We start from the raw sequence: 23,414 nt of genomic DNA on the forward strand, positions 1-23,414 counted from the left end.
AGGTTCAAGCAATTCTCCTGCCTCAGCCTCCCTAGCACCTGGGACTACTGGTGCACTCCACCATGCCCAGATAATTTTTTGTATTTTTAGTAGAGATAGGGTTTCCCCATATTGGCCAAGCTGATCTCGAACTCCTGACCTTGTCATGCACTCGCCTCGGACTCCGTAAGTGCTGGGATTACAGGCGTCGGCCACCAGCCCCGGCCCTTTAGTATGTTCTTTCTGTTTGGACAAATAGCAAGGTATTGATTCTCATGAGAGACTGATTTTATTACTAGCTTGTTTCTCACTCTTTTCTCCTTTTTTTTTTCTCCTTTACTCACTTCATTTTAAATGTGTTTAAAAACACGAGTGGGATTTGTCATAAAATCTCAGGCATTGCAGCAGTGTATCAGAAGTGATAGTTCCCTTTTTTCTCTCACCCCCAATCCTGTACGCCTAAGCCACCATATTTCTTTATTCTAAGTTATCCTTACCTGTTGATTCCGTTTCTGTCTCAGTTTTATTAGTGATAGTTTCCAACTCATGTTTTCTGTATATTAGCAGATATTAGGCCCTCATATATTTTGTTGAATGACTGAGTGAATGAAAATTGTGGCTGTATGCTTAATTCCCTTATGAGTCGGTCATTCACAATTTTAAACATAGCCCTGGGGTTTTTTTTTTTGAAGAGCCAGTATTCTTTACCCAGTCTCTAAGAGTCCAACATTTATACATTGCAATATTTGACATGCTTTTCTTTGAAAGGGCTTTTCTGTATGCACATGTTTATGCTAAAATTCTAATTTAAATTTCTTTTTTCTTACAGCTGCTTTTGCAGCAGTGTTGCACTGGTAAGATTGTTTTTTTTTTTCTCCTATGGTATTTCATGCAGAAGTTTATAACTTACAAAAGCTATTTTCCATACATTTAAAGGAATAATTTCAGCATAGTCAGTGTGAATATATATTACATGTAACACAATAGTCTGAAAAACTAGTTTAATTGATAAATCAGGGTCAGAATAATATAATTGTTTAATAAAAAAGAGATTCATTATTAAAGAGGCTATATTTGAGACTCAACATTAATATGTTCATGGTGAGAGGAAGATTAATTTTTTTAATCTTTTAGATAGAGAGAAATATGAATTTCATTAGACGTTTCTAAAATGGTAACCCAATGACATTTACAGTTTAATCTATACTTTTATTGCACTTCACTTAAAATATTCTGGTTCATTTTAATTTTAAAATCTAATTTGATTTTTTATAGAGGGAATTTTTAGTATAAATGCGATATGTACTGAGTGGAAAACAAATATGGATACTGTATCCATATTTGTTTTATTACAAAATTATCTGCAAATTAATTGATACTTTTATTTTTGCTTTTAGCCTTACTTTAAAAAATAAAATTTACAATGTAAGTTTTAACACTGTTGCTTTTTTTGTTTTCCAGGAGCCATATAACACACCTCTTTGAAAATGACCGTCATTTTTCTCACCTCTCAACATTGGAAAGGGAGATGGCTTTTCGCACTGAAATGGTTAGTTTTTGTTTGGTATTTCATTTAGTACTTTAGAAAGAGTAGATGCTCCAGCTTCTACAACTGGTAGCCACAGCCAGTTTTTCTTCATCTACACCCCCACTCACTATCTTTTGTTAAAGGAAATCCCAGGCATTATATCATTTCATGCTTTCATACTTTCATAAGTGTCTGCAAGGACAGGACTTTGTTTTAACTGTGGCACAAAACCATGGCACAAGACATACTAGAAAACATTTATTTAGCAACATCCTTAATATCATCAAACAAATCAGTATTTAAATATCCTGTTTGGCACTTTTTTTTTTTTTTTTAAACAGTTGATGTGTTTGAATAGGATCCAAACAGTGCCTACACATTGCGTTTAATCTGTGAATTCCTTTACCTGTTTTTGTTTTGTTTTCCTGCATTTGTTTGTTGAGAAATCCAGGTTATTTGTCCTATAGAATTACCCACAACAATCCACATTTTTAAATTATGTTCCCGTATCCCAAGTTTCCTGAACATTTATGGATCAGAAGATTGACTTTTTTTCTGGCAGGAATACTTGCTAGGTGGTGCTGTGTACTTCTTATTGTGTCAGGCCAAGAGGCACATCTATCTGGTGTCTCACTTTCTGTGATGTTAAGATTGATCACTGACTTTAGGTATTGTGATGCTAATTCCTCCTATAGCCTAGCCATCAGCCTGGGTTAGTTATTTCGTTATCCTTGTCAAACTGTGATATCTACTATATCATTTTTTTCCTGCACTTATTAGCTGTAATTCTATTAAGTTTCACACAATACCTTTTAGTTTCTCTTGAGGTATACTTTATAGAGGAAAGACAGGAAAATGCTTTTTTCTTTCTTTTTATTTACCAATTTTCAGAAAAATGAGTAGCTTCCCTAGCATCTTCTCATAGTGATCAATGGAATACCTTCTTTTGGAGTATCATTATGACATGATAGATTTTCATGTATTTTGCAAACCTTCTTGTCTTTAGCTAGTAAAGCCCTTGCAGCTCTCCCTGTTTGCCCTTGACATGACCTCACTAGTATCCATGGCTTCCTTACTTTCAGGTAGTATAAGACATTTTCTTCTCAGACCTGGCATCAGCCAGTTTTCCAGTGAGCCACCATTCCTGTCAGTGGCAGATGCTCATTGCTACTAGATTGGTCATTGTATCTTGGCCTTTTTGGTGAACAGAATTAGGCTACAAATTTTTTTTAAAGAGAAAATAAACCATGAATTCATATTAATATTTTAAATGGAAATTTAAGATTCAATTTGTTTTACTTATTCGATATTAGTCTCTTAGTTTGAGAATGTTGGTTTCACATTATTGATTTGTTAGGAGTAAAAGTACCAAAGGTATAATTAAAAATGTGATTACTGAAAAGAGTTTAAGATTGTCTGGTAGTTCAGTTCTTCACAGGGCAACCCCCAGAATTGGGGCTCAGCCCAGGAGGTCTTGTGGGTTCTTGGCTTTGGGCGGAAAGGAATTCAAGAATGTGCCAATAAAGTGAAAATAAGTTTATATTAAGAAAGTAAAGGGATGAAAGAGTGGCTATTCCACAAGCAGAGCAGCTGTGAGGGCTGCTGGTTGACTGTTTTTAAGGTTATGTCTTCATCATATGCTAAACTTCATCATATGGATTATTCATGAGTTTTCTGGGAACAGGAAGGGGAATTCCTGGAACTGAAGGTTCCCCCCACTTTCAGACCATATAGGGTAACTTCCAGACATTGTCTTGGTGTCATGCTGCTGGTGGGAGTTTCCTTTAGTATACTAGTGTATTATAATTAGCATGTAATGAGCAGTAAGGATGACCAGAGGTCACTTTAGTTGCCATCGTGATTTTGGCAGGTTTTGACTGGCTTCTTTACCACATCCTGTATTATCAGCAGGGTCTTTGTGACCTGTAACTTGTGAAACCAGTCCTGCCCAATTCCTGGCTCCATTTTAACCTTAGGATATAGTCCACTAGGGATATATAGTAGAATTACAGTATCTTATGTTACTTGAAATCTTCTCCCAAGTTGATAAATAGTTCATTCCTTTCTTTCATTTTTATTTTGATATTTAGGGATTTTTAAATTTTTTTTATAATTAAACATTTATGTTTCCAAAATCAAACCTACAAAAGAAGGAAGGTATAGTTTCCTAGGGGTGTCATAAAGAAGTACAACAACCTAGGTGGCTTAAAACAACAGAAATCTATTATCTCACAGTTTCAGAGACCAGCAGTGGGACATTAAGGTGTTGGCAGGGCATCTTGTCTCTGAAGGCTGGAGGGGAGAGTCCTTCCTTGCCTCTTCCAGCATCTGGTCGTTGCTGGCCATCCTTGGAATTCCTTAGCATGCTGATGCCTCACTCCCATTTCTGATCCACCTTCACACGGCCTTTTCCCCTGTGTGGCTGTAGCTTTGAGGCCACTTATTCCTCTTCATATAAGTATACCAGTTGTGCTGGGTTTAGAGTCCACCTTAATTCAGTATGACCTCATTTTGACTTGATCATGTCTGTAAGAATCCTATTTACAAATAAGATCACATCCACAGGGGCTGGTAGACATGAAATTTTAGGGAACAGTATCCAAATCAGTATACTTGGAAACATAAAAAATAACGATATCAGAGCTAATACATCAGAGTTATCAAGACCATTTTTTTCTTTTTCAATAAATTTCTGGGTAGGCATATCACTTTTGTATTTATGAGCCTTAAACCCAGTTTAGACTTTGGCAGCTACTGGTACTGGCTGCCAGGGCAGCTCCAGGCAAACCTGAAGATGTAAATACAAGACGTAGATTTGTCTTATGTTTTCCTGTCTTCCCTCATACTGCCACTTGAACTCCCCATTAGGCTTCTAGTATTTTCTTTTTTTTTTTTTGTCTCACGTATTATTCCTCTCTTGCTATATTTCCAAAGTAGTATGCCAAACTAAACATTTATCTCTTTTCTTCAAAATAGGACCATTCCCCCGTCCCATAGGGTTCTTACCTTATGCTGACTTGATGGGAGGGAAAATAATCTGTAAAGTTAGGTGGCACCCAAGTGAAATTCATATGTAATAATACATCAGTGTGTAGCCTTTCCAACATATTTTCATTTTGGCATGTAAATCTGGAGGAAAAATGACTGATAGTGTCATTTTGGGTATTAAAATAAGCAGTTAGGGGATCATTTTTGGCTTGAGATATCTTGGTTCATGATAAATTTTAGTTCCATGGTAAACCAGTCACTCTATTCATAAGATAGCATTTTCTAACAGTTATATTAATATGGGTAATAGGATTTTATAAGTTGAAGTATGCTGAGTCATATTATTGTTTTAAATGCTGAAACTATTTTTGAAGCTATTTTGTATTCAGTTATTTCAATTAAGTCAAGGTTATGTGAAAATATGTAGTTTTTTTTTTAACAACTTTACGATTTATCAGTGATCAGAAACCTGTGAAATTCATTGTATTGATAGCTATTACTTGCTTAATTGCTTCATTTTTCAAAAACAGTGTATTTACTTAGAAGAGACATCATAATTATGTACCTTTTGTGATTTTAACTGAGCATATCCTTATTTCAGGGACTGTATTATTCCTATTTCAAGACTATTGTGGAAGCACCCTCATTTTTTAATGGAGTATGGATGATTATGAATGATAAACTAACTGAATACCCGCTTGTTATTAATACATTAAAAAGATTTAATCTTTACCCTGAGGTAAGGTACTTTTTCCAATTGTGATTTTTCACTTTTTAAAACTTTTTTGTAATAAGTGCTGATTCTAAATCTAAGATATAATTTAATATGTTAAATTGTATTAAAATTTTTAAAAGAAAATATGTATCTTGGAGAGGAATATGTTAAGAAAGAGGAGGGGGTTTTAATTCTGTGGGGAACTATTGTTGTGATTGCATTGTTTAGAGAACACAAAAACTAGATTTGGTGTGTATGTAGGGATTATACCAAGGGACCACTGTTACGTTTACATGTCATTTGTTAAATGTTTTCTTCCCTATCCTCGTTTAATTGAGTGTACTTTCTTGAGTGGGGGTGGAGGGAAGTTGAGCCCAATCCAGCAAGTAGAGATGATATTTGGTCTCTTCTTTATCCTCTTTGCAAAACTGTAAATTTGTTGATGTGGAACTGTTTAGTTCAGTAGAATATATACTTTAATGATTTTGTCAAAAGGCCTTCCAGATAGATTATACTAATTGAACTATTCACAGGCAGTGTTTTTGAAACTATTTATTTACCTGCATCTTTGTTAATTGGATAAAAAAATTGAAGTCACATGATGTATATCATTCATTGATTTTATATATATATTTCAATGCTCTCTCTATATAACACACATACATATACATATAATGCATTTTTACTTTTAAAAATAATGGCCAATTCATGTGTTTTATCTATATTTCTATTAAAATTTTATAAGAGCTCATTTATTATATACTGGATATTAATATAATGCTATATGATAAAACATTTTCCCCAGTTTTCTGTTTGCCCTTTAGCTTTGTATATGTCTTTTTTTCTATACAGAAATATATATATGAATCTTTTTATTTTTTATCTTTTATACATACATGTAAAGAACTTCATTTTTATAACATAATTACATTTTTTATAGTTACATTTTTCATTTATCTGGAATTGGTTTTGATGCATAGGGTGGGTTAGGAATCTAACCTTGAATTATTTTAAAAAATGGTATTGTGTGTAACTTAACACTGAATGAGTAGTCCATCTTCTTTCCACTGATTTGATGTACACTTTCTGCTTTATACGCAAAATTATTATACATACATACTTCCATGTGTTTCTGGATTTTGTGCTCAGTATTGCCTTAGGTTGAGGTCATCAGAATTGGACTTTGAGATGGAGATTTGCATGGGGGAAATAATCGAGGGAGTGCCATTAGGGTCAACACCTGAAGGGGGTGAGTGAAGCAAATGGGGCAGGAGAAAGAGGAGAGGTTTGATGCAGTCACAGTGAAGGCCTCATCCAGTCCTTGGGCCTCTCTGGATCTGGGATGGCCTTGCAGAGTTGTCCTACCTTGACAGAAGGGCCCCTGGCTTTGCTATCTTTCCCTACTGACTAGTCAGTCATTGGATGCAGATTGCCCTTGGGTGGAGGGGCGTTACCTTGAGTTAATTTACTTTCTTCAGCCATGGCACTTCCCAGGGTGGGACTCAGCTTCTAGCTCTCAGGTACCAGTCTTCCAAGCAGCTGGAGGAATAAGTGCTTTATCCTGGAAAAGGGAATCAGGGTGGCTTACCACTGCCTCCACAATGGTTACATTGATCTGTCTAGCCATTCTTGTGCCAGTATCACACTATTTTAATTATTAAAAGTAATAAGACATGTCCGTTAAAACATTCCCTTTAGTTTTCTTGTTAGTTTTCTAGATACATTTTAAACACTTGGAATTTTGATTGGAGTTATTTTATGTCTCTGCATTAATTTGAGGCAGAATTCATATCTTAAATAATTTGATCTATTGCAGTAGACTCAGTCTCTTTTATTTGTGCAAATCTTCTTTTGTATCTCTTAGTAGAGTTGTATAGCTTTTGTAAAACATAAATTAGCACTTTTTTGGCCTATATTTTGCACGAACATTTGAAAACTGACCAGTGAAAAATCTGCCTAGGAGATTCTGAGCCTCATTTTACTACCTTTAAAGGGAGCCAAGTGGATGGTATAGAAAGGGAAAACATGATAATTGTCAAAATGTCTCAGACATATTTTAGTAATGAAAATTGTTTAATGTGTTTTCTTAAAATGCCTCCGTATTTTTAAAAATAGGTAATTTTGGCCAGCTGGTACCGGATTTATACCAAAATAATGGACTTGATTGGTATTCAAACCAAGATATGTTGGATGGTTACCAGAGGAGAAGGGCTTAGTCCTATTGAAAGCTGTGAAGGTAAGTTGCTTTCTATAATATTGTCTAGTTATCTGTTGTAACATAATAAACTGTAAACTTAGTGGTATAAACAACATCCATTTTATTATGCATGTGGATTCTGTAAGTCCAGAATTTGGGCAGGCTATAGCAGGGCTGGTTTATTTCCATGATTTCAGGGACCTCTGCTAGTAAGCTTCAAATATTTGGGAAGACTGAAATTAACTGAGAGGCTGCCTTGCTTACATTTTGGCTCCTGGGCGTGGAGGTTTGTCAGGCTGAGCTCAGCTGAACTGTCAGCTGGGACACCTACATGTGGCCTTTGTGGGTGACTTGGGCTTTTTGATAGCAAAGTACCTCAGAGTAGTAGTAAGCCTTTTCCTATGGCAGCTGAAGTCTCCAAGCTGGGCACTGGATGGCCTCTTATGACCTAGTCTCAGAAGTTACATAGTGTTACTTCTGCCACACTCTGTTGAAGGAGTCACAAGCCCAATGAGACTAAAAAATGGGGATTATAGACCCCATACCTCCAGAGGAGGTGTATCCCTGAATTGACAGCCCTGTTTTAAAACCACCATTGCTACTACCCTGATCTCATCTATGTTCTGCAGTAGTGTTGTGTTTTCATGTGGGAACCAAGGCAACTGTTTAAAATACTTGGCAACCATTTTCAAAATGAACACACTTTAATATAAATTGCTAGACACATAAGGTAATTTGGGTTAATATGGTTAGAACATATGTTTTGTTTATTTTTAAAGGATTGGGAGATCCTGCTTGCTTTTATGTTGCCGTAATTTTTATTTTAAATGGACTGATGATGGCATTATTCTTCATATATGGCACATATTTAAGGTAAGATAATATTTAAGTATGTGTTTATAAGATATACTAAAAATAGTTGATTAATAATCATTGATTATAGTTCAGTTTTGTGAAAATATTCAAAAATATTATTATAAAATCATTTCATATTTGCATGATTTCACCACTGGCATGGCCCACCACACTTAAGATAGTTTTAGAGGCATAAATAGAGTTTGGAATACTTGATAAATTTAATTATTATTTTTTTTGATACAGGGTCTCACTCTGTCACCCAAGCTGGCGTGCAGTGGTGTGATCTCTGCTCACTGCAACCTCCACCTCCTGGGTTCAGTGATCCTCCAACTTCAGCCTCTCAAGTAGCTGGGACTATAGCTGCATGCCACCAAACTCAGCTAATTTTTTGTATTTTTTATAGAGATTGGGTTTTGCTATGTTGCCGAGACTAGTCTCAACTTCCTGGGCTCAACTGATCTGCCCATCTCAGCCTCCCAAAGTATTGGGATTACAGGGATGAGCTACAGTGCCTGACATAAATTTTAAATACTCCTAGGCATTTGAGCATAACTAATATATATTCCATTTATTGTTTTAGAATATATAATATATTGTTACGGAACAATATATTCCATTTGCTATATATATGTGTATATGTGTATGTGCTGAGATGTGTGAAGTCTTACTTCTTTTGGTGTAAAAGTCTACAGACTTTTACAAAAGTCCCTCCGCTTAAGGTGGCTTGAGGGAGCAGCTTTTACCTTAGAGCATTTGGGTCTTTCTAGATGACTGTCTCTGGTTCTTCTTCCAATGTCAATGGCTGTAGCTTGTTTCAGCTCTGCCCAGTATATATTGTTTACATAAAGCATAAGCAAAAAGACCACTTATGATCAAATGATATTAATGCCTTTTTACTAATGTTAAAATAGAATTATCTTCTGTACAATATTTAGAAGTGTTTTCTGTATAGTATTTAATATCTGACCTGATTTTCTTAACAGTTGAGCAGCATTCCTAAAAGACAAAATTTTTAAGGGCTTATGTTTACTTTCTTCTTTCTTATTTTTTTTGCCAATTCATTACACTGTGTATATGTTTGAGGTATTTTACCTTGATATTATCTTTAGAATTTTCTTCCTGCTGCTTACTGATTCTTTGTAGTATAGAATTACACGAGAATTGCACACAATTTTCAACATGGGATAATGAGTTTGAATTTGCCATTATCCCATTTTCTTCCTTCCTTTGGAAGTGTGGCATTTTCAGTTTAGTAACTCAAAGATGTTGAGTTTCTAGCTCACCATTTGAGTATCAAGCAGTTACTTGATAAGCATTTGTCAGATGAGGAAGCTGTTAGAAGATCAATGTAAAATATATTTGTATATAGATTTAAGACAGTTTGATGTTAATATTTCCGGCTTAGGTCAAAGAAAATTCTTTTGTTTAATTCGGGAGACTAAAATAAACATGCATGATTAAAAGATGATGTGGAAGATTTTGTTTCTGAAACAAGATACAGGGAAATAAGTTAAATCAAAAGAATATGGTAATGAGGAAAGGAGGCTGACTTGAGGGAAAGTGAACCTGTGTGCTTGCATCGTAATGAGCCAGAGGGAGAGAAACTTGGTGGTATCTATTCATTTTGCCAAATACTGCCCATCTGTCTATGGGTAGCTTTATTACATTTGGGAGATTAGATTTTAAATAGGAGAAGTTAAAATATGAACATGGCATTAAGTTGCTAATCTGTACTCATAATACTTTAAAAAAAAAATAGGGTCTTGCTATATTGTTGCCCAGTCTGGAGTCTGGGCATAACTGTGTACTACAGCCTCAGACCACTGGCTTCAAGCAGTCCTCCTGCCTCAGCCTCTCAAGTAGCTGGAACTACAAGTTATGCCACCATGCCTGGCTACTTTCTTAATTGAAAGAATTTGTAAACATTGTGAAAGCATTCATATTTTCTTATAATGCTTATTATAATTTTTTTCAAAGGCAGAAGGGATAATATCTGCTGACAAGAACAGAAGGTTCTGGTTTTGGTTGAGGGGTTTTTGGTGGTTTCGGTTCTGACCTGATCTTTCTCAGTCTTTAGCCCCTGTCGTGCCTGGTAGGCAGTTTTCTGTCTACATGGAAGATGCATATTCAGTTTTTCAGTCAACACATACAATACATACCAAGTAGTTTCTCAAGACTGTTTGGGCTCTGAGAGCATGGGAATGCGGCAGGGTGTGTGTGAATGGAAGATAGGAAGGAAGGATAAAGTGCTTAGAACTCCAGAGGCTGGGGAAATTTGTTCTGCATGGAGGGGCTACTTTAGCGTGACCTTGTAGAATGGAAGATATTTGGGTAGGTGGAAATAAGCTATGAGGATAAAAGCATACCAGGGAGAGGCAAAGGCCAAAATCTAGCATGTGCAAAGCAGGTAATAAGCAGATCACTTTTGCTGGGATGCGTGTTCTTCAGGGAGTGTTGTGGAGGATTCAGATTGGAAGAGTGGTTGTGCCGGATGATGAAACACCTTGTAACTGTCTGGATTGAAACCTATGCCAAAGCAAGTGAAATAAATAAGAAATTTGACCAATATAAGAACAGGATTTATGCTGAGCTATGACCTCATGGAGCCCTTGACTTTCCTTGGTCCCCAAAGTCAAGCAGTGACTACTTCAGCACAGTGTTTGTCAAATTGCAGGACATGACTTATACAGGGTTTTAAAATTGATTCAGTGGGTTGAGCCGATTTCATTTTAAATGAAAAAGGAAATACTACAAAGTAAATAATATATACCACACTAATAAGAATAGATATTACTTAAACTTTCATTTGCTATATATATACATGTATGTGTGTGTGCTAAGTTGTGTAAAGTCTTCTTACTGTAGTTTTGGTGTAAAAAAGTCTGTAGACTACTGCTTAAGGTGGCCTGAGCATTTGGGTCTCTCCAGATGTCTGTCTCTCTGGTTCTTCTTCCAATGTCAGTGGCTGTAGCTTGTTTCAGCTCTGCCCACTTGTCTGCTTTGTGCCTTATCTGGCCCCTTCTGTGTTACCCAACTCTTGTACCCCAAGGTGGTCTGCACTAGCAGCACGTGTTTTCATTTTTCCAGCTTTGCTTTTGCTGTTTGTGAGCTTTTTCTTAACCCTGAACAATCTCTTCAGCTCTATTCAAAGGCATCCTAAAAGGTTCTTCCCACAGTTGATCCTGATATATGTTATTTTGAATAGAGTCTCTTATCACTTCTTTTCTATCAGTGTTTTTCATTGCATTTTTGTATGTTGTTTGACCTGAAGTACATTTAGAGGTTTCAGATTACTAGTTGGTTCTTAATGTTTTCTTCCTTGATGGTTAGTCACCCTTGTAATTTTATGAGAGGGACAAAGCTGCAGACTTCTTAAAATATGGGTTAAAAATAAAGAGCAAGATATCTAAAGTTGTTTTTAGGATTTTTAAAAATATAAGTTGCATTATACACTAAGAAATGAAAGTTGAGATTTGTCTAGCAGGTTAGAAATTTGCAGGCAGATTATGACATTTTAAATTCAGAAGTATATTTGTTTTGAGATAATATAAATTTTTAGAAGCCAGGTAAGCCAGTCCATTTCACCAGAAATGGAAGAAGGGAAAATAGAAAACAGCCAAATGGTGAATGGAGCCAGGCTGCCAAGCTCTAACTTGAGGAGATGAGGTGAGATCTGTTTTGCAAACACAGCCTACTCATGGTATAATTCTTTTTCCGGAATTCTCAGCATTTTAGTATTTTTTTTTAAATACTCATTGTTAATTATTTTTTGAAGCTGTATTGATTTATACTTACAGTTATTTATTTCATGAGATATTTCTTAGCTGCAGACTAACAGTTTCTAGGGGTTGGTTTCTTAAGACCCAGTGTGTAGAAATCTCTTTTCTACAAGGAAGAAGCAGCATTGGTTGTTGGGCAGTTAGGACCTTTCCCCATAGTTTCTTCTGGAAGAAATTCGTATATGCTTAATGTTCTCTTATTGATAAATATAAAAAACTTTTGTTGTTGGACTGCAAGGCAGATATCAAACAGGTGATACTAAAGCTTTTATTCTTTGCACGTTACTGTGATTTTATTATTATTTTGGAGTTTGGGGTCAGCTAGGTTATGGTGCATTGTTGAGGAAAAATAGATTGGATGGTATATTAAGCTGTTAATTATATGTATATGTTTAACAGTTCTCTGGAAAAATACATATGGATATAAAGTTTATTATAAATTTTACTGCTATGTAAGGATGAGTGCAAATAATAACAGCGTTTCTAAACAGAAGTTTTTTTCTTTCTTTTTTGAAAAGTGTGCCAGAAATACTCTGACTAGATGAAATAAAAAAGGGAGTACAATACTGGGATACAGAGGCCTGCTGGAATCAGGGAATTATCAAAAAAGGTGCCTTTGTTTGGGCTCATTCCTTTGTGGGTGTCAGATTTATCCCTACTTGCTGCCAGTTCTTTGCCTGTCGCTGTCCTTCAGGCTTGCTTTCTTCATTCCTTCCCATCCACCTCGGAATGTGTTCATCCCTTACCTTCTCTGTCACGTGACAAAATTAAGACAATACTTTTTAATTGGACTTCCCTTGGGTCCCTTTGCTACCCCCATCTAATCTCTCACCCCTTCCTCCTCTTGCCAGCACTGAGGCCCTTGTCCCATTTGCCTGTCCTGTACTCTGCTTACTTAGCAGCCCTGCCTTAGATTGCTTAGTTTGTTTTGAATCTTAGGATGGTGAAATGATACGTGAAACCACCCAAGATTTTCACAGACCAGGGCTGAACAGAGAGGACTCTGGTGCTATCTTTTTGAGCTTCATTTTCTCTGTGGTGGTGTCCCCTAATTATGGCTGCCTCTGTCTTTAGAGTTCCTGCTACTCTCCTTTAAACCAGAGCTGAAGGATAGACAAAAATTCCTTTGCCTAAGATAAGAGAAATATGGTCGAATTATAAAAGTACTTAAATTGATTTTTAGATCTTACGTTAGAAGCTTTGAGTTCTTTCCCATTCAGTATCGTATCTGAGGTTGCCCCCAAAATACCTCATTAGGTTTCAGCCTTTGATTTCATTCTAGATCAAGCACCATCTAAGGAGATCTTCTGGAGAATACAGTGAGCAGTGAGTGAGGCTGATGATTCATCCTGGGGCAGACAGACAGTGCCCCTGTGGAGTGTCTCCTTATTGACTGATAGCTGCCCAGTCACTGCTGCCTACTTGGACTTTTGTTTATTGTACCCCATGCAATACTTCTACTGGAATTTTACTTTTAAATTATCCCTTCAGTTTATGTTGAGGATCTTATAAGAAACAGCTATATGAAATTACTTAGTTTTATGCATTGCTATCATACGAATGTACTAATCTGTAAAAATATACTTTTTATATGTTAAAATATGTTATGACTATAGAATTGTGTAAAATCTTTATATGCATTTTTAAAGATTAGTAAAATGCATACTTGTGTACCCATGACACAGATTTAAAAAATTAATCAGCAGAAGCTTTCATACCCTTAAAATTCCTTCTTAATGCATTCGCTTTCCGTCCCCCAACCCTCAGAGGAAATGGCATCTTAACTTTTGGACCAGTGTTCTCTGCTTTTCTTTATAATTGTACCACTCATGTATATATCCTTAAATATGATGTGTTTAGTTTTGAAAAACTGAGTATCAGGCACAAACCTAGCTGCTTAAGGAAAGGGCACGATTGCCATTGTTAGATGAAAGTTTCCAGAAGAAGAGAGTTTCTGAGTCATGGTCTTTAGATTCCCTGAGAGAACTTTCTGAGGTTGTCGGGTGCTCAGCTAAGCTAGAGGAGGGAGCTGAGCTGCCAGGTGTTGAAGTGGCTGGTTAAAGCAACAAGCCAAAAGTGAGAGTTAAGCCTTTAATCATTTACTGTAGTGGTATAAGTGAGATGTGAGGATCAGTATGTCTCACCCCCAACAAAAGAGAACCAAAGGCTCCTACAGTTGTATGGTTCTTAAGGTGGTGGGGCAAGGGAGAAGAGCTAGGAGCCAAAGAGTACAGTCTGAGTCAGAGTAGGAGCAGCCTCTTCAAGGGCCCCTTCTCTGCTAAGCCTCAGCAGAGAACAGGACCAGGAAATAAATGTTCCTGGGCCGGGAAGGCAAATATAAGAAGAGCTTCACCACCCAGAAGTGGCTGAGTCCTTGACTGCAACTCCCCCGAGAAACTACAGTACACTGGCTCTGCACCAAGCTTTGTGTGTGAAGGGCTTCTTTTCCCTGTAAGGCCTACCGTGCAAAGCCTTGCATATGGCCAGGCCTGAGAAATGCCATACAGGTTTTCAACCAGGAGCCTGATTACTCAGGACATTAGTAGGCAACGTCATGAGCTAGTCCTGGGATAACTGTGGGACTCAGTTGGTAAGGACATTTGGCAGAAATGTAGTGTGGCCAGGTACTGAATATCCAGCAGAAATATCAGGGGAAGAGCTGTTCTCTGTTTCTAAATTCACCACTGTTTACCCTGGCTCTCTGGAGCATATCAAAGCAGAAAAACTTCTGTGAGTGACATAGGTGTCTTTAACTGATGCCAGCAGTAAAGCATTTGGAGCCAAGATAAAATACAGACAAGAATCTGGTCCAGGCTTACTCAAATAAAATAAGCCTGGAGATTTTTGGGCATGAGTCAGCACTTGGTTCTGGACTGGGCAGCTTCCATGGTTTGTGTACATCTGTCCTCTTGGCGTTTTCCTTTGCCATTGCATTGGGATTTCCTTGACTGCTCTCTTCTGTTAGCTCTCCTGTGCCCTTATGCTGTTTGTTCCTCTTTCTTGATTTATTTTTTTACTTTGGTAGACTTCATCTTCTAGTAAGTAGGTCTTGAGAGTACGTAGCTGGGAGGTAAACATTTATGAAACATATTTGAAAATGTCTTTATTTGCTTTCATATTTGATTCACTGTTTGGCTGAGTATTTGAACTCTAGACTTGAAAACATTATTGGTTGCTTCAGATGGTGCTATTCAGATGTTCCTAAGTTATTCGGATTTCTAAACTTTTGTATATGACCTTTGTTTCTGCTTCCTCTCTCTGGAAGATTGTAGAATATCTTCTTTGTCTCTATGGTTTTGAAATTTCAGAGCAGTATGTTGAAACATATGATGAAACAACATTTAATGGGTTGTAACTCATGCCTTTGATTTCCGGGAATTTTCTTGAATTATTTCTTTCGTTATTTTATTCCTTTTGTTTTCTGATTCAGAACTTTTTTTGTTTGAATGTTCATAGTTAGTTCCCAATCCTCTAATTTTCATTATTTTTAATTTTTAAGCTATTTGGCTTAAATTGTTCTACATTCTAGAACATTTTATCAGCTTATTTTTTCTAACTCTTTTACTGAGTTTTAATTTTCATTATCATGCTTTTAATTTCCAAGAAGTTTTGTTTGTTCTGTAAACATTCCTTTTTAAAAAATGGTATTTTATTTTTGTTTCATGGATTCAATAACCTTTCTCTCTAAGGGTTTAAATAATGTTTTTACCCTCCCTAAATAATTTTGGCATCTTGTAGCTTGTTTTTTTAAACATCTTTTGGTCTCCACCTTCCGTGTTAGGTGCTTTCCTTAGATGTCTGGCAAACCTAGGCTGTCAAGATTAAGGATAGAAGACAAAAAAAAAGCTGTATAGAAGCTCTAAATTGTGGGTGGAATCTGTTAAGGTTGAGTTTTTATATAGTTTGAATAAATGATGTGAGCATAACTTAGAGTGACTGCCAGTTCTTTGGTTTGCCTTTAGATGTAAAAGAAAATATAAAGTAACAGATGTCTTTTAGGGTTGTAAAAGGGAGTGTGCAGTGTTTTGTTAGGTTAACTGAAAGTGGAAGATTATGGAAGATTTTTAAAGAAGTGATTGAGTGAAGGGAGACTACCCCTAAATGAATTTAAGAAATGCTGTTGTCTATGTAAGGATGGAATAAGATAGTGTTTGCAAAGCACCCAGAAGAATCATTGCCTTCAAAAATATTTTTTGATTCAATAAATGAGTGAAATAATAAAGTATTGAAAGAAAAACTTAGTTTATGGTTGCCATATATGAAAGGCACAATAAAAATATATTATCTATCACATAAGTTTTACTAGCATTTACCAATTTAGGAAGTATTTTTCCAGTGGACTCATTCTGAGTCCTTCCCTCTACACATTCCAATCTTCACTGAAGACTGTTTCTGATTGGAGAAATATAGTACATGTAAAAGGCTTATGTGTGAGGCTCTAGTCTAAGCTCTTTACAATCACAGACTCATTTAATCCATATGGCTACCCCATGAGATAGGTAAACCACTTTATAGATGAGGAAGCTGAGACACAAGGATATTAAATAACTTTCCCAAGGTCACAGAGTTAGTCATTGGCAGGGTAGGTATTTGAATGCCAACAGGGGCTCCAAAGTGTGTGCTCTACTGTCTTTGAGAATACATTTTAAGGGTTCTTTCCACAGCAATTAAATTGTCTGTGGCTTTGGTTAATTTTTGTTTAAAGATCCTGCATAATGAAGAAAAAAAAGTGTTTATTCCATTTCCAAAGTGAGCAGTATTTATATTTCATAAAAGGATTTATTTAAAATGTTTTAAAGATACATGGCACTAAGAAGGATCTAGACTTCCCATTCTCTTTTCTGTTCTTATGTTCCAGAATATTACTGTTCTGTAATAGTTCATTTCCTAAGGATTCTGAGGTCCCAGGATTTTGCTGTTCTTTGGCTGATATTTCTGTATGCATTGTTTTGGTTTAATACGTGGAAGTTTACTCTTCCTAATACTGTCATTTTTTTCAGGATCCCATTTTGCTCTATTTTTAGCTGTCATACATGTAATTTTATAATTATTCTAATAGTTTCCTCAGTTAATTTTTCTTAGAGTCGTTTATTGGACTAACTACACATTGGAGGGATAGGTAACATACTGTGTGCTAGGGGGTGGATTCTTAAATGTCTGCTTTTGTGATTACACATTTTCCCGACTACTCATCCTCCAGATAAGATGACTGTAACTCCATACCTTTGCCTCGTCTAGTAGTTTGTAGTTGGTGGTTTCAATATGGAAAGTTTCTCTTTTCTTTGGAAGGTTTGTCTTTAATAATTTTCAAGCCAAGATTAAAATATGCTATATTATTTCTTTTGGTGATGAATAAGAACATGTATTTTAATGTTATCTGGAACATTTTTATGATTTGTTCCTTATAACTATTCTTTTTTTTAAACAGAGTTTTGCTCCTGTTGCTCACCGCAATCTCCACCTCCCGAGTTCAAGCAATTCTCCTGCCTCAGCCTCCTGAGTAGCCGGGATTATAGGCATGTGCCACCACGCCCAGCTACTTTTGTATTTTTAGTAGGGACAGGGTTTTTCCGTGTTGGTCAGGCTGGTCTCAAACTCCGGACCTCAAGTGATCCGTACACCTCGGCCCCCCAAAGTGCTGGGATTACAGGCATAAGCCACCACACTGGCCCCCTTATGACTGTTTTTTTTTTTTTTTTTTTGATAAATATCAAGAGGTCTCTAAATAAGTTAATTGAATGACTTTCTTTTATTAATGTGCTCTACAATGGGGATGTTACTTATTAGTATGTTTTTAAACTGAATTTTCACTGCTTTGTGTATACATGCATATCTTTTGGCATTATTCAACTTTTTACAATCAAGCATACCAGTGGTCCTTTGCCCCATCTGCCTTACCCACCCCATCTATCCTTTTATATAGGGAAAACCACTTTCAGATCTTTGAAACCTCAGCAATTCTAATATGTAAAACAGCAGTCCACAATTACATTATTGTGACTGTAAAAATATTGCTTACTGCTGAATTAAACAGTATAAATAATTGTTTATTTGGTAACTTAAAATATTTCCTGTGGTTAATTTTTGCTAATATTTTATGTCCTATATGCTGATTAATTCCTCTCCAGATCTACAGCTGAACTGTAAACACTTATTTTATACTTTGTCAAATGTATAAAATCCATTATTTCAATTCTCCCACTCCTATCCTCTGGGGCCTACCTCCTGGAGCTGTTTTCTGGTTCCATCCTAGACCCGTCCTTAGCGATTCCCTGGGAGTTTTGTTCATCACCATCCTGAGAATTCTCCTTTCCTCTACGGCATTGGATTCATTGTTTTTTGGACCCCAAGTTTGTCTCTTTCTGGTCTGTTTCGTCCTTTTGAGGATCATATCCTCAGGTAATTTCCAACAGAGTCACAGAGATAATTTTAGAATACATATATCTGACATGTTTGAACATTTCCTTTTTTATTTTTACACTTAATTACTGGTTTGCCTGGTTGCAAATTTTATTTTTCCTTAGACTTTTAAAGGCTTTGTTTGACTGTCTTCTAGGATGGCGTGTAGCTTTTCAAAAGTCTGGTGGCATTCTACCATTAGTTCCTTTTGTGTGTGGCTAGTTTTCTTCCTCTGGCCACTTTTGGACTCATCTTTCTTTTTTTAGTGCCCTAAAATGTCATGATGTGGTAGATATTATTTCATCCTTCTCATCGCATACTTTGTGGGCTCTATCTGGCACTTTCTTCACCTTAGCGAACCTTTTTTTTTAGTATTATTTTCCCAATGACTTTTTTGTCTACATTCCCCACCCCCCGCCCCATTTTCTTGAAAGTTATTGATTGGATATTGGACTTCTTGAAGTCAGAGTTCCTCAGGGTTTATCCCTTATTTTATTTTTACATTTTATTGTCATTTCTGTTAGATTTCCAAGTTTCTTAAAGAATCTTGAGTTTGAAAATTTGTGTGCCTGTTGCATTGTGTTACCTCCAGTTCCCCCTTGAATTTGTATTAATTTCTATTTTTCACATTGGAAGCTTCCATCCCCACAGCCTGGTGATTCCTAGCTTGACATTTGTTTCTAAGAATGAGGAGCTGGTTAGAAGGTTGCAAAGTAGGTGGGTCTTACTGACTAGTAGCTTTTATTACACCATGATCAGAGTGTACCTGGTTTGTTGTGGGAGACTCAGGCTCCTTTCATCGTGTTGCTTTTTCATTTAACAGCCTCAGCTGCCTCTGCCTGTGGCCAGCAGACAGGAGAGAGTCCAGGAGACATATCTGATTCTTCATCTCAGTGCAGAAGCAACACCCAGTGCCAGTGACTCCCCCTCCCCCCCACTCATTTGCACACTTATGTGTGAGGGCCGATGGCACACTCACTGAGGCAGGGTCAGTGTTCCCTTTTCCTCATTTCCATCCTTTCTCTGGCAATGAGGTGGCTTTTTGAAGAGAACATTTAAATGATCTTTTTCATGAACTTCTCTACATTTAATGTGGGCTGCTCAGAGTCCCTGTGGCCCCTCTGATCTGTTCCTGATCTCCTCCCCCTCTTTTGAATATTTACCCTTATCTCTACTCAGTTCTCCATTGTTTCTGAGCTTTTGTGAGAAAAGCCTGGACACCTTTTGTAGACATAAGTAGTTAGCAGAAAATGCCTTTTCTTCTGCATAAGGAACCAGCTAGTCAGAGGACAATACTTTCATCTTCCGATTTTCTGTTCTCTGTTACCTTCTTTGGTCATTGGAGGTTCACAGTAGTTTCTTTGATACCTGAGAGATTTTTTTTCAAAGCTGCTTTATTTCTAGATATGTTCCAGAAGCCCTGAGGGCCTGGAAGATTAGTCTGTATGTCAAACCCCTTTTTAATTTTGTTTAATGTTCCCCTCTACAGCTGAAGTGAATATCATCATGAACACAATTAATCTTGCTACCTTCTCTTCCCATGATCCAACCAAGTTACCTATGAAGTGCTCAGTGTTCTTAGGCTCTGTAGCAGAATGGAATAATGTTTTATATTAACTTTCCACTCTTCCACTGCCTTCCACCTGTTTAAAGGAAAAGTTGAATTTCTTACCCTTTTTTTTTTGCCAGTTTTGCTTCCATTATTTTACATATTTTCTTATTCTTTATCTTCAAAAAATCAAGCATTTACTGCTTATACAGGTTGGATTTTTGGCTAAAAACACATCTTAAATAGGCTGTGAATTCTACCATCTCAAACTTTTCCAGCTACATTTTTTTTTTTTTAATGTTCTGTTAACTTGGCCTGGTAACACATCTTTAATCAAACTCATTTGGTCTAACAGTTGTGTATGAATATTTAAAAGATAAGTATTTTTATTTAGTATGCATAAATTGATGAAAGTTATTGGTTGGAAATTTTGTCATCTTTTCTCTAAAACCTTCCCCTTTTTATGTCTTCACTGTCTCAGCAAATGACACTCTGTCCATTCTAATGCCTCTAGATCTGACCTCTAGGAGATAGCCATGACTTTCCTCTTTCCTCTGTAATTAATGCAAGGAGTCACAAAACCCTATTATCACTGCCCTGCTTCAGAATATCTCTGGCATCTTTCTACTTCTCTGCCAGCCCATCACACTGGGATTCTGCATTAACTCATTTGGCTTTGCTCCCTACCAGTCTTGCTCTTAGGCTGCTCTGCACACTCTTGTCTATATGGTCTTATCATTTGAGGAACTGTGAGGAGGACAGTGCAGCTGGAGAACAGAGTGTGGGTAGGAGGAAGAATAGCGAAAGGAGTCCTGAGGTGTTTGCAGGGGCCAGATCCTGCAAGGCATTTTGGACACGTTTTGGTGTTTGGATTCGACCTTGTGGGCAATGGGATGCCATTAAAGGGCTGTGTGGATGGAGTGGGATTGGGTCTATTCATTGTTAAAGGCAACATGCTTTGCAGCGTATAGAGGGAACAGGCTTTGGATGGGGGGTATAGGAGGCTGTAGCAGCCCAGGGGAAGAGGATGGGAGCCTGGGCTGGTATGGTGGTGGTGGGATGGAGGGAAATGGACAGACTTCGGGATAATAGGAGGCAGAATTGCTGGGGAGGTTCCAGGGGAAGCATTTGTTCAGAGCAGAGTGATATTTCCAGGCAGGACAAGGAGGAAGCATCTGGGAAGAGACTGCATGTGTTGGATAGGTAGTTGTTCACCATGGAATGAAGGGTCTGGAGCACACAGTGGAGAGGTCTGCGTAGGAGTTGAGGAGTGTGGTGGTTGGGTCAGATCAGAGGCTCACCTGAACACATGGCCCTGCCTTTTTTGGGGCCAGTACCAAGGGCAAAGATGACATGAGGTGTGGTGTGTTTGGCTGCAAGCTTTCAAAAAATGAATGTCAGCCGTCTTTTGATTGAATAGTTCTATTTTCAGATACCCTTTCACTCTCTTTCATGGACAAGGCTTGGTACTAGGCACCATGGGTGAATTGAGGAGTTTACAATCTAATATATGAAAACTTTTGTTAGAACTGGCAAATAGAGAGTTAAAGACGTTAATCACTTTGTTGAAACAGACTGGAAAGGACCAAGCTGAGAACTTTTCTTACCCTTCCTGATTCTTATCCTAGTTCCTCATCTCTCTTTTCTATCTCTTTTTTTAGTAACCAGTGAATCCTCCCCTGCCCCTCGCTGTGAGTATAGGGGAAGGTTCTCTCTCAGCTCTGAACCAGGCCTGTTTGGCATTTCTTCATTTGGCTGAGAAGGTGCCCCAGCCTTAAATCTCCACCTTAAGATTGGAAATTGTCTTAATTTGGTTATTTCCAAATTTTTCTCCATTTTCTCTTTCTTAAGCATTTATACAACAATAAGAAAACTTACTCTCAAGAGTTATTTAATATAGTTTTGAATTAACTGTAATTGCTTTTTTCTTTTCAAAAGTTTCACTTTGCATGATTCATCATTTTTGTAAATAGGGATTAAAAATCTCAATGATTAATGAAATATCAAAACTTGATAATTGATTTAAATCTATACAACTGTAGTAGGTAGGAAAGAAGAGAATTATAGAATTCTTACATTTTAGAAAAGGAAAGCATTTTTAGAGCCTCTTTAGCTTTATTTTTAAGTATCCCCTCATTTTATATCTAAGAAAAATCAAAGTTCAGGTGAATAAGATGTATGGGTAAATGTGGTATATGTTTAGCAAGCTTAGAATGTTTTAAAATTTGCTCAATAGTAGCGTTCATATTTTCTGACAGTTGCTGATAATATTGCAGAAGAGACTTTTTTTTCTTAACCATTAGGGAATGCTAAAATATCAACTGAACAACTATAATTGGAAAAAAATTAAAACAATTTTAGGTATTCAGATTGCTGCATCTTTTCTGTTTAGCAAAATGAAAGGACTTACATAGTAGCCTCTATGGATTGGGGTGAGAGGGTAGATACCGAGAACAGTATTTTAGGTTTGTTTCAAGTCACATCATTTCATCATGATTCTAACTCAAAACATTCCTTGTGATAAACAGATTTTATTCTCCTCTAACTTTGCAGTTCCCAAAAGTGTACTAGAAAAATCTGCCTCTTTTGTGAGTTAGGCAAAGCTGAGCTCATATTCGTGGAAGATGTTGGACCATGGCCTGCCTGTATTTTAGTGATTTGGTGAAAAACGAATGTTGTCACAGTAGCTCTGCTCTCAGGAAATTGTCCAACTTCAGAGCTTCCCAGGTTGTATGGCAACTGCCTGAGAGTATGCAACTTCTCAGGCATACCTCATCTTGAGATTTGGTCAGGGAATTGGATTTGTGAGTCTTTTGTCCTTTCTCTACCTTTACTCTGCCATTTAAAAAATTAAAGTTATTAAATTTCCATTTCGATTCCTTGTTTTTCCAGGGAATTTTTAAAAAGGAATTTTACTTAAATTTCCCAAGTATCATTTTTCTCATCTTTCTTGTGTTTCAGGTTGTTTTAGATTGTAATCAGAGAATGAGGTACCTTTGCAACTAGATGTTCCAGGGACATGAGAAAATTACGTATAATCTCTATATAGTCACAACATTGAGCTTGTCGATTATCTCCTTCAAATCCCTAATATGTTTCTTTTAGCTTACTTGACCTGTAAGATTCTGAAAAAATTAAGATATTCCATTGTGATCAGATTTTATTATGTTCTCTTTGTATTTCTGGAAGTTTTAACTTTTTGTACTTGACTCTTACATTGCTTGTCCAAAAAAATAATTTATTATTATTTTTTGAGATGGTTTCACTCTGTTACCCAGGCTGGAGTGCAGTGGCACAATCTCAGCTTACTGTAGCCTCTGGCGTCCCGGTTCAAATGATTCTTGAGTCTCAGCCCCCTGAGTAGCTGGGACTATAGTTGTGCACCACCACACTTGGCTTTTTTTTTTTTTTTTTTTTTTTTT

The 23,414-nt window shown here is 36.8% G+C and overlaps 1 protein-coding gene across 1 annotated transcript in view; it reads left to right on the plus strand.

The window, feature by feature from the left end:
- Nucleotides 1-23,414, plus strand: part of DPY19L1 (dpy-19 like C-mannosyltransferase 1) — a 122,320-nt gene that overhangs the window by 19,740 nt on the left and 79,166 nt on the right. The window contains exons 2-6 of the mRNA XM_017502227.2: nt 809-833; nt 1,441-1,528; nt 5,097-5,234; nt 7,326-7,446; nt 8,187-8,280. Of these exons, the coding sequence (XP_017357716.1) occupies nt 809-833; nt 1,441-1,528; nt 5,097-5,234; nt 7,326-7,446; nt 8,187-8,280 (466 nt within the window). The remainder of the gene's footprint in view (nt 1-808; nt 834-1,440; nt 1,529-5,096; nt 5,235-7,325; nt 7,447-8,186; nt 8,281-23,414) is intronic.

The sequence above is a fragment of the Cebus imitator genome, unplaced genomic scaffold, assembly GCF_001604975.1.
Source record: "Cebus imitator isolate Cc_AM_T3 unplaced genomic scaffold, Cebus_imitator-1.0 Scaffold294, whole genome shotgun sequence".
NCBI lineage: Eukaryota > Metazoa > Chordata > Mammalia > Primates > Cebidae > Cebus > Cebus imitator.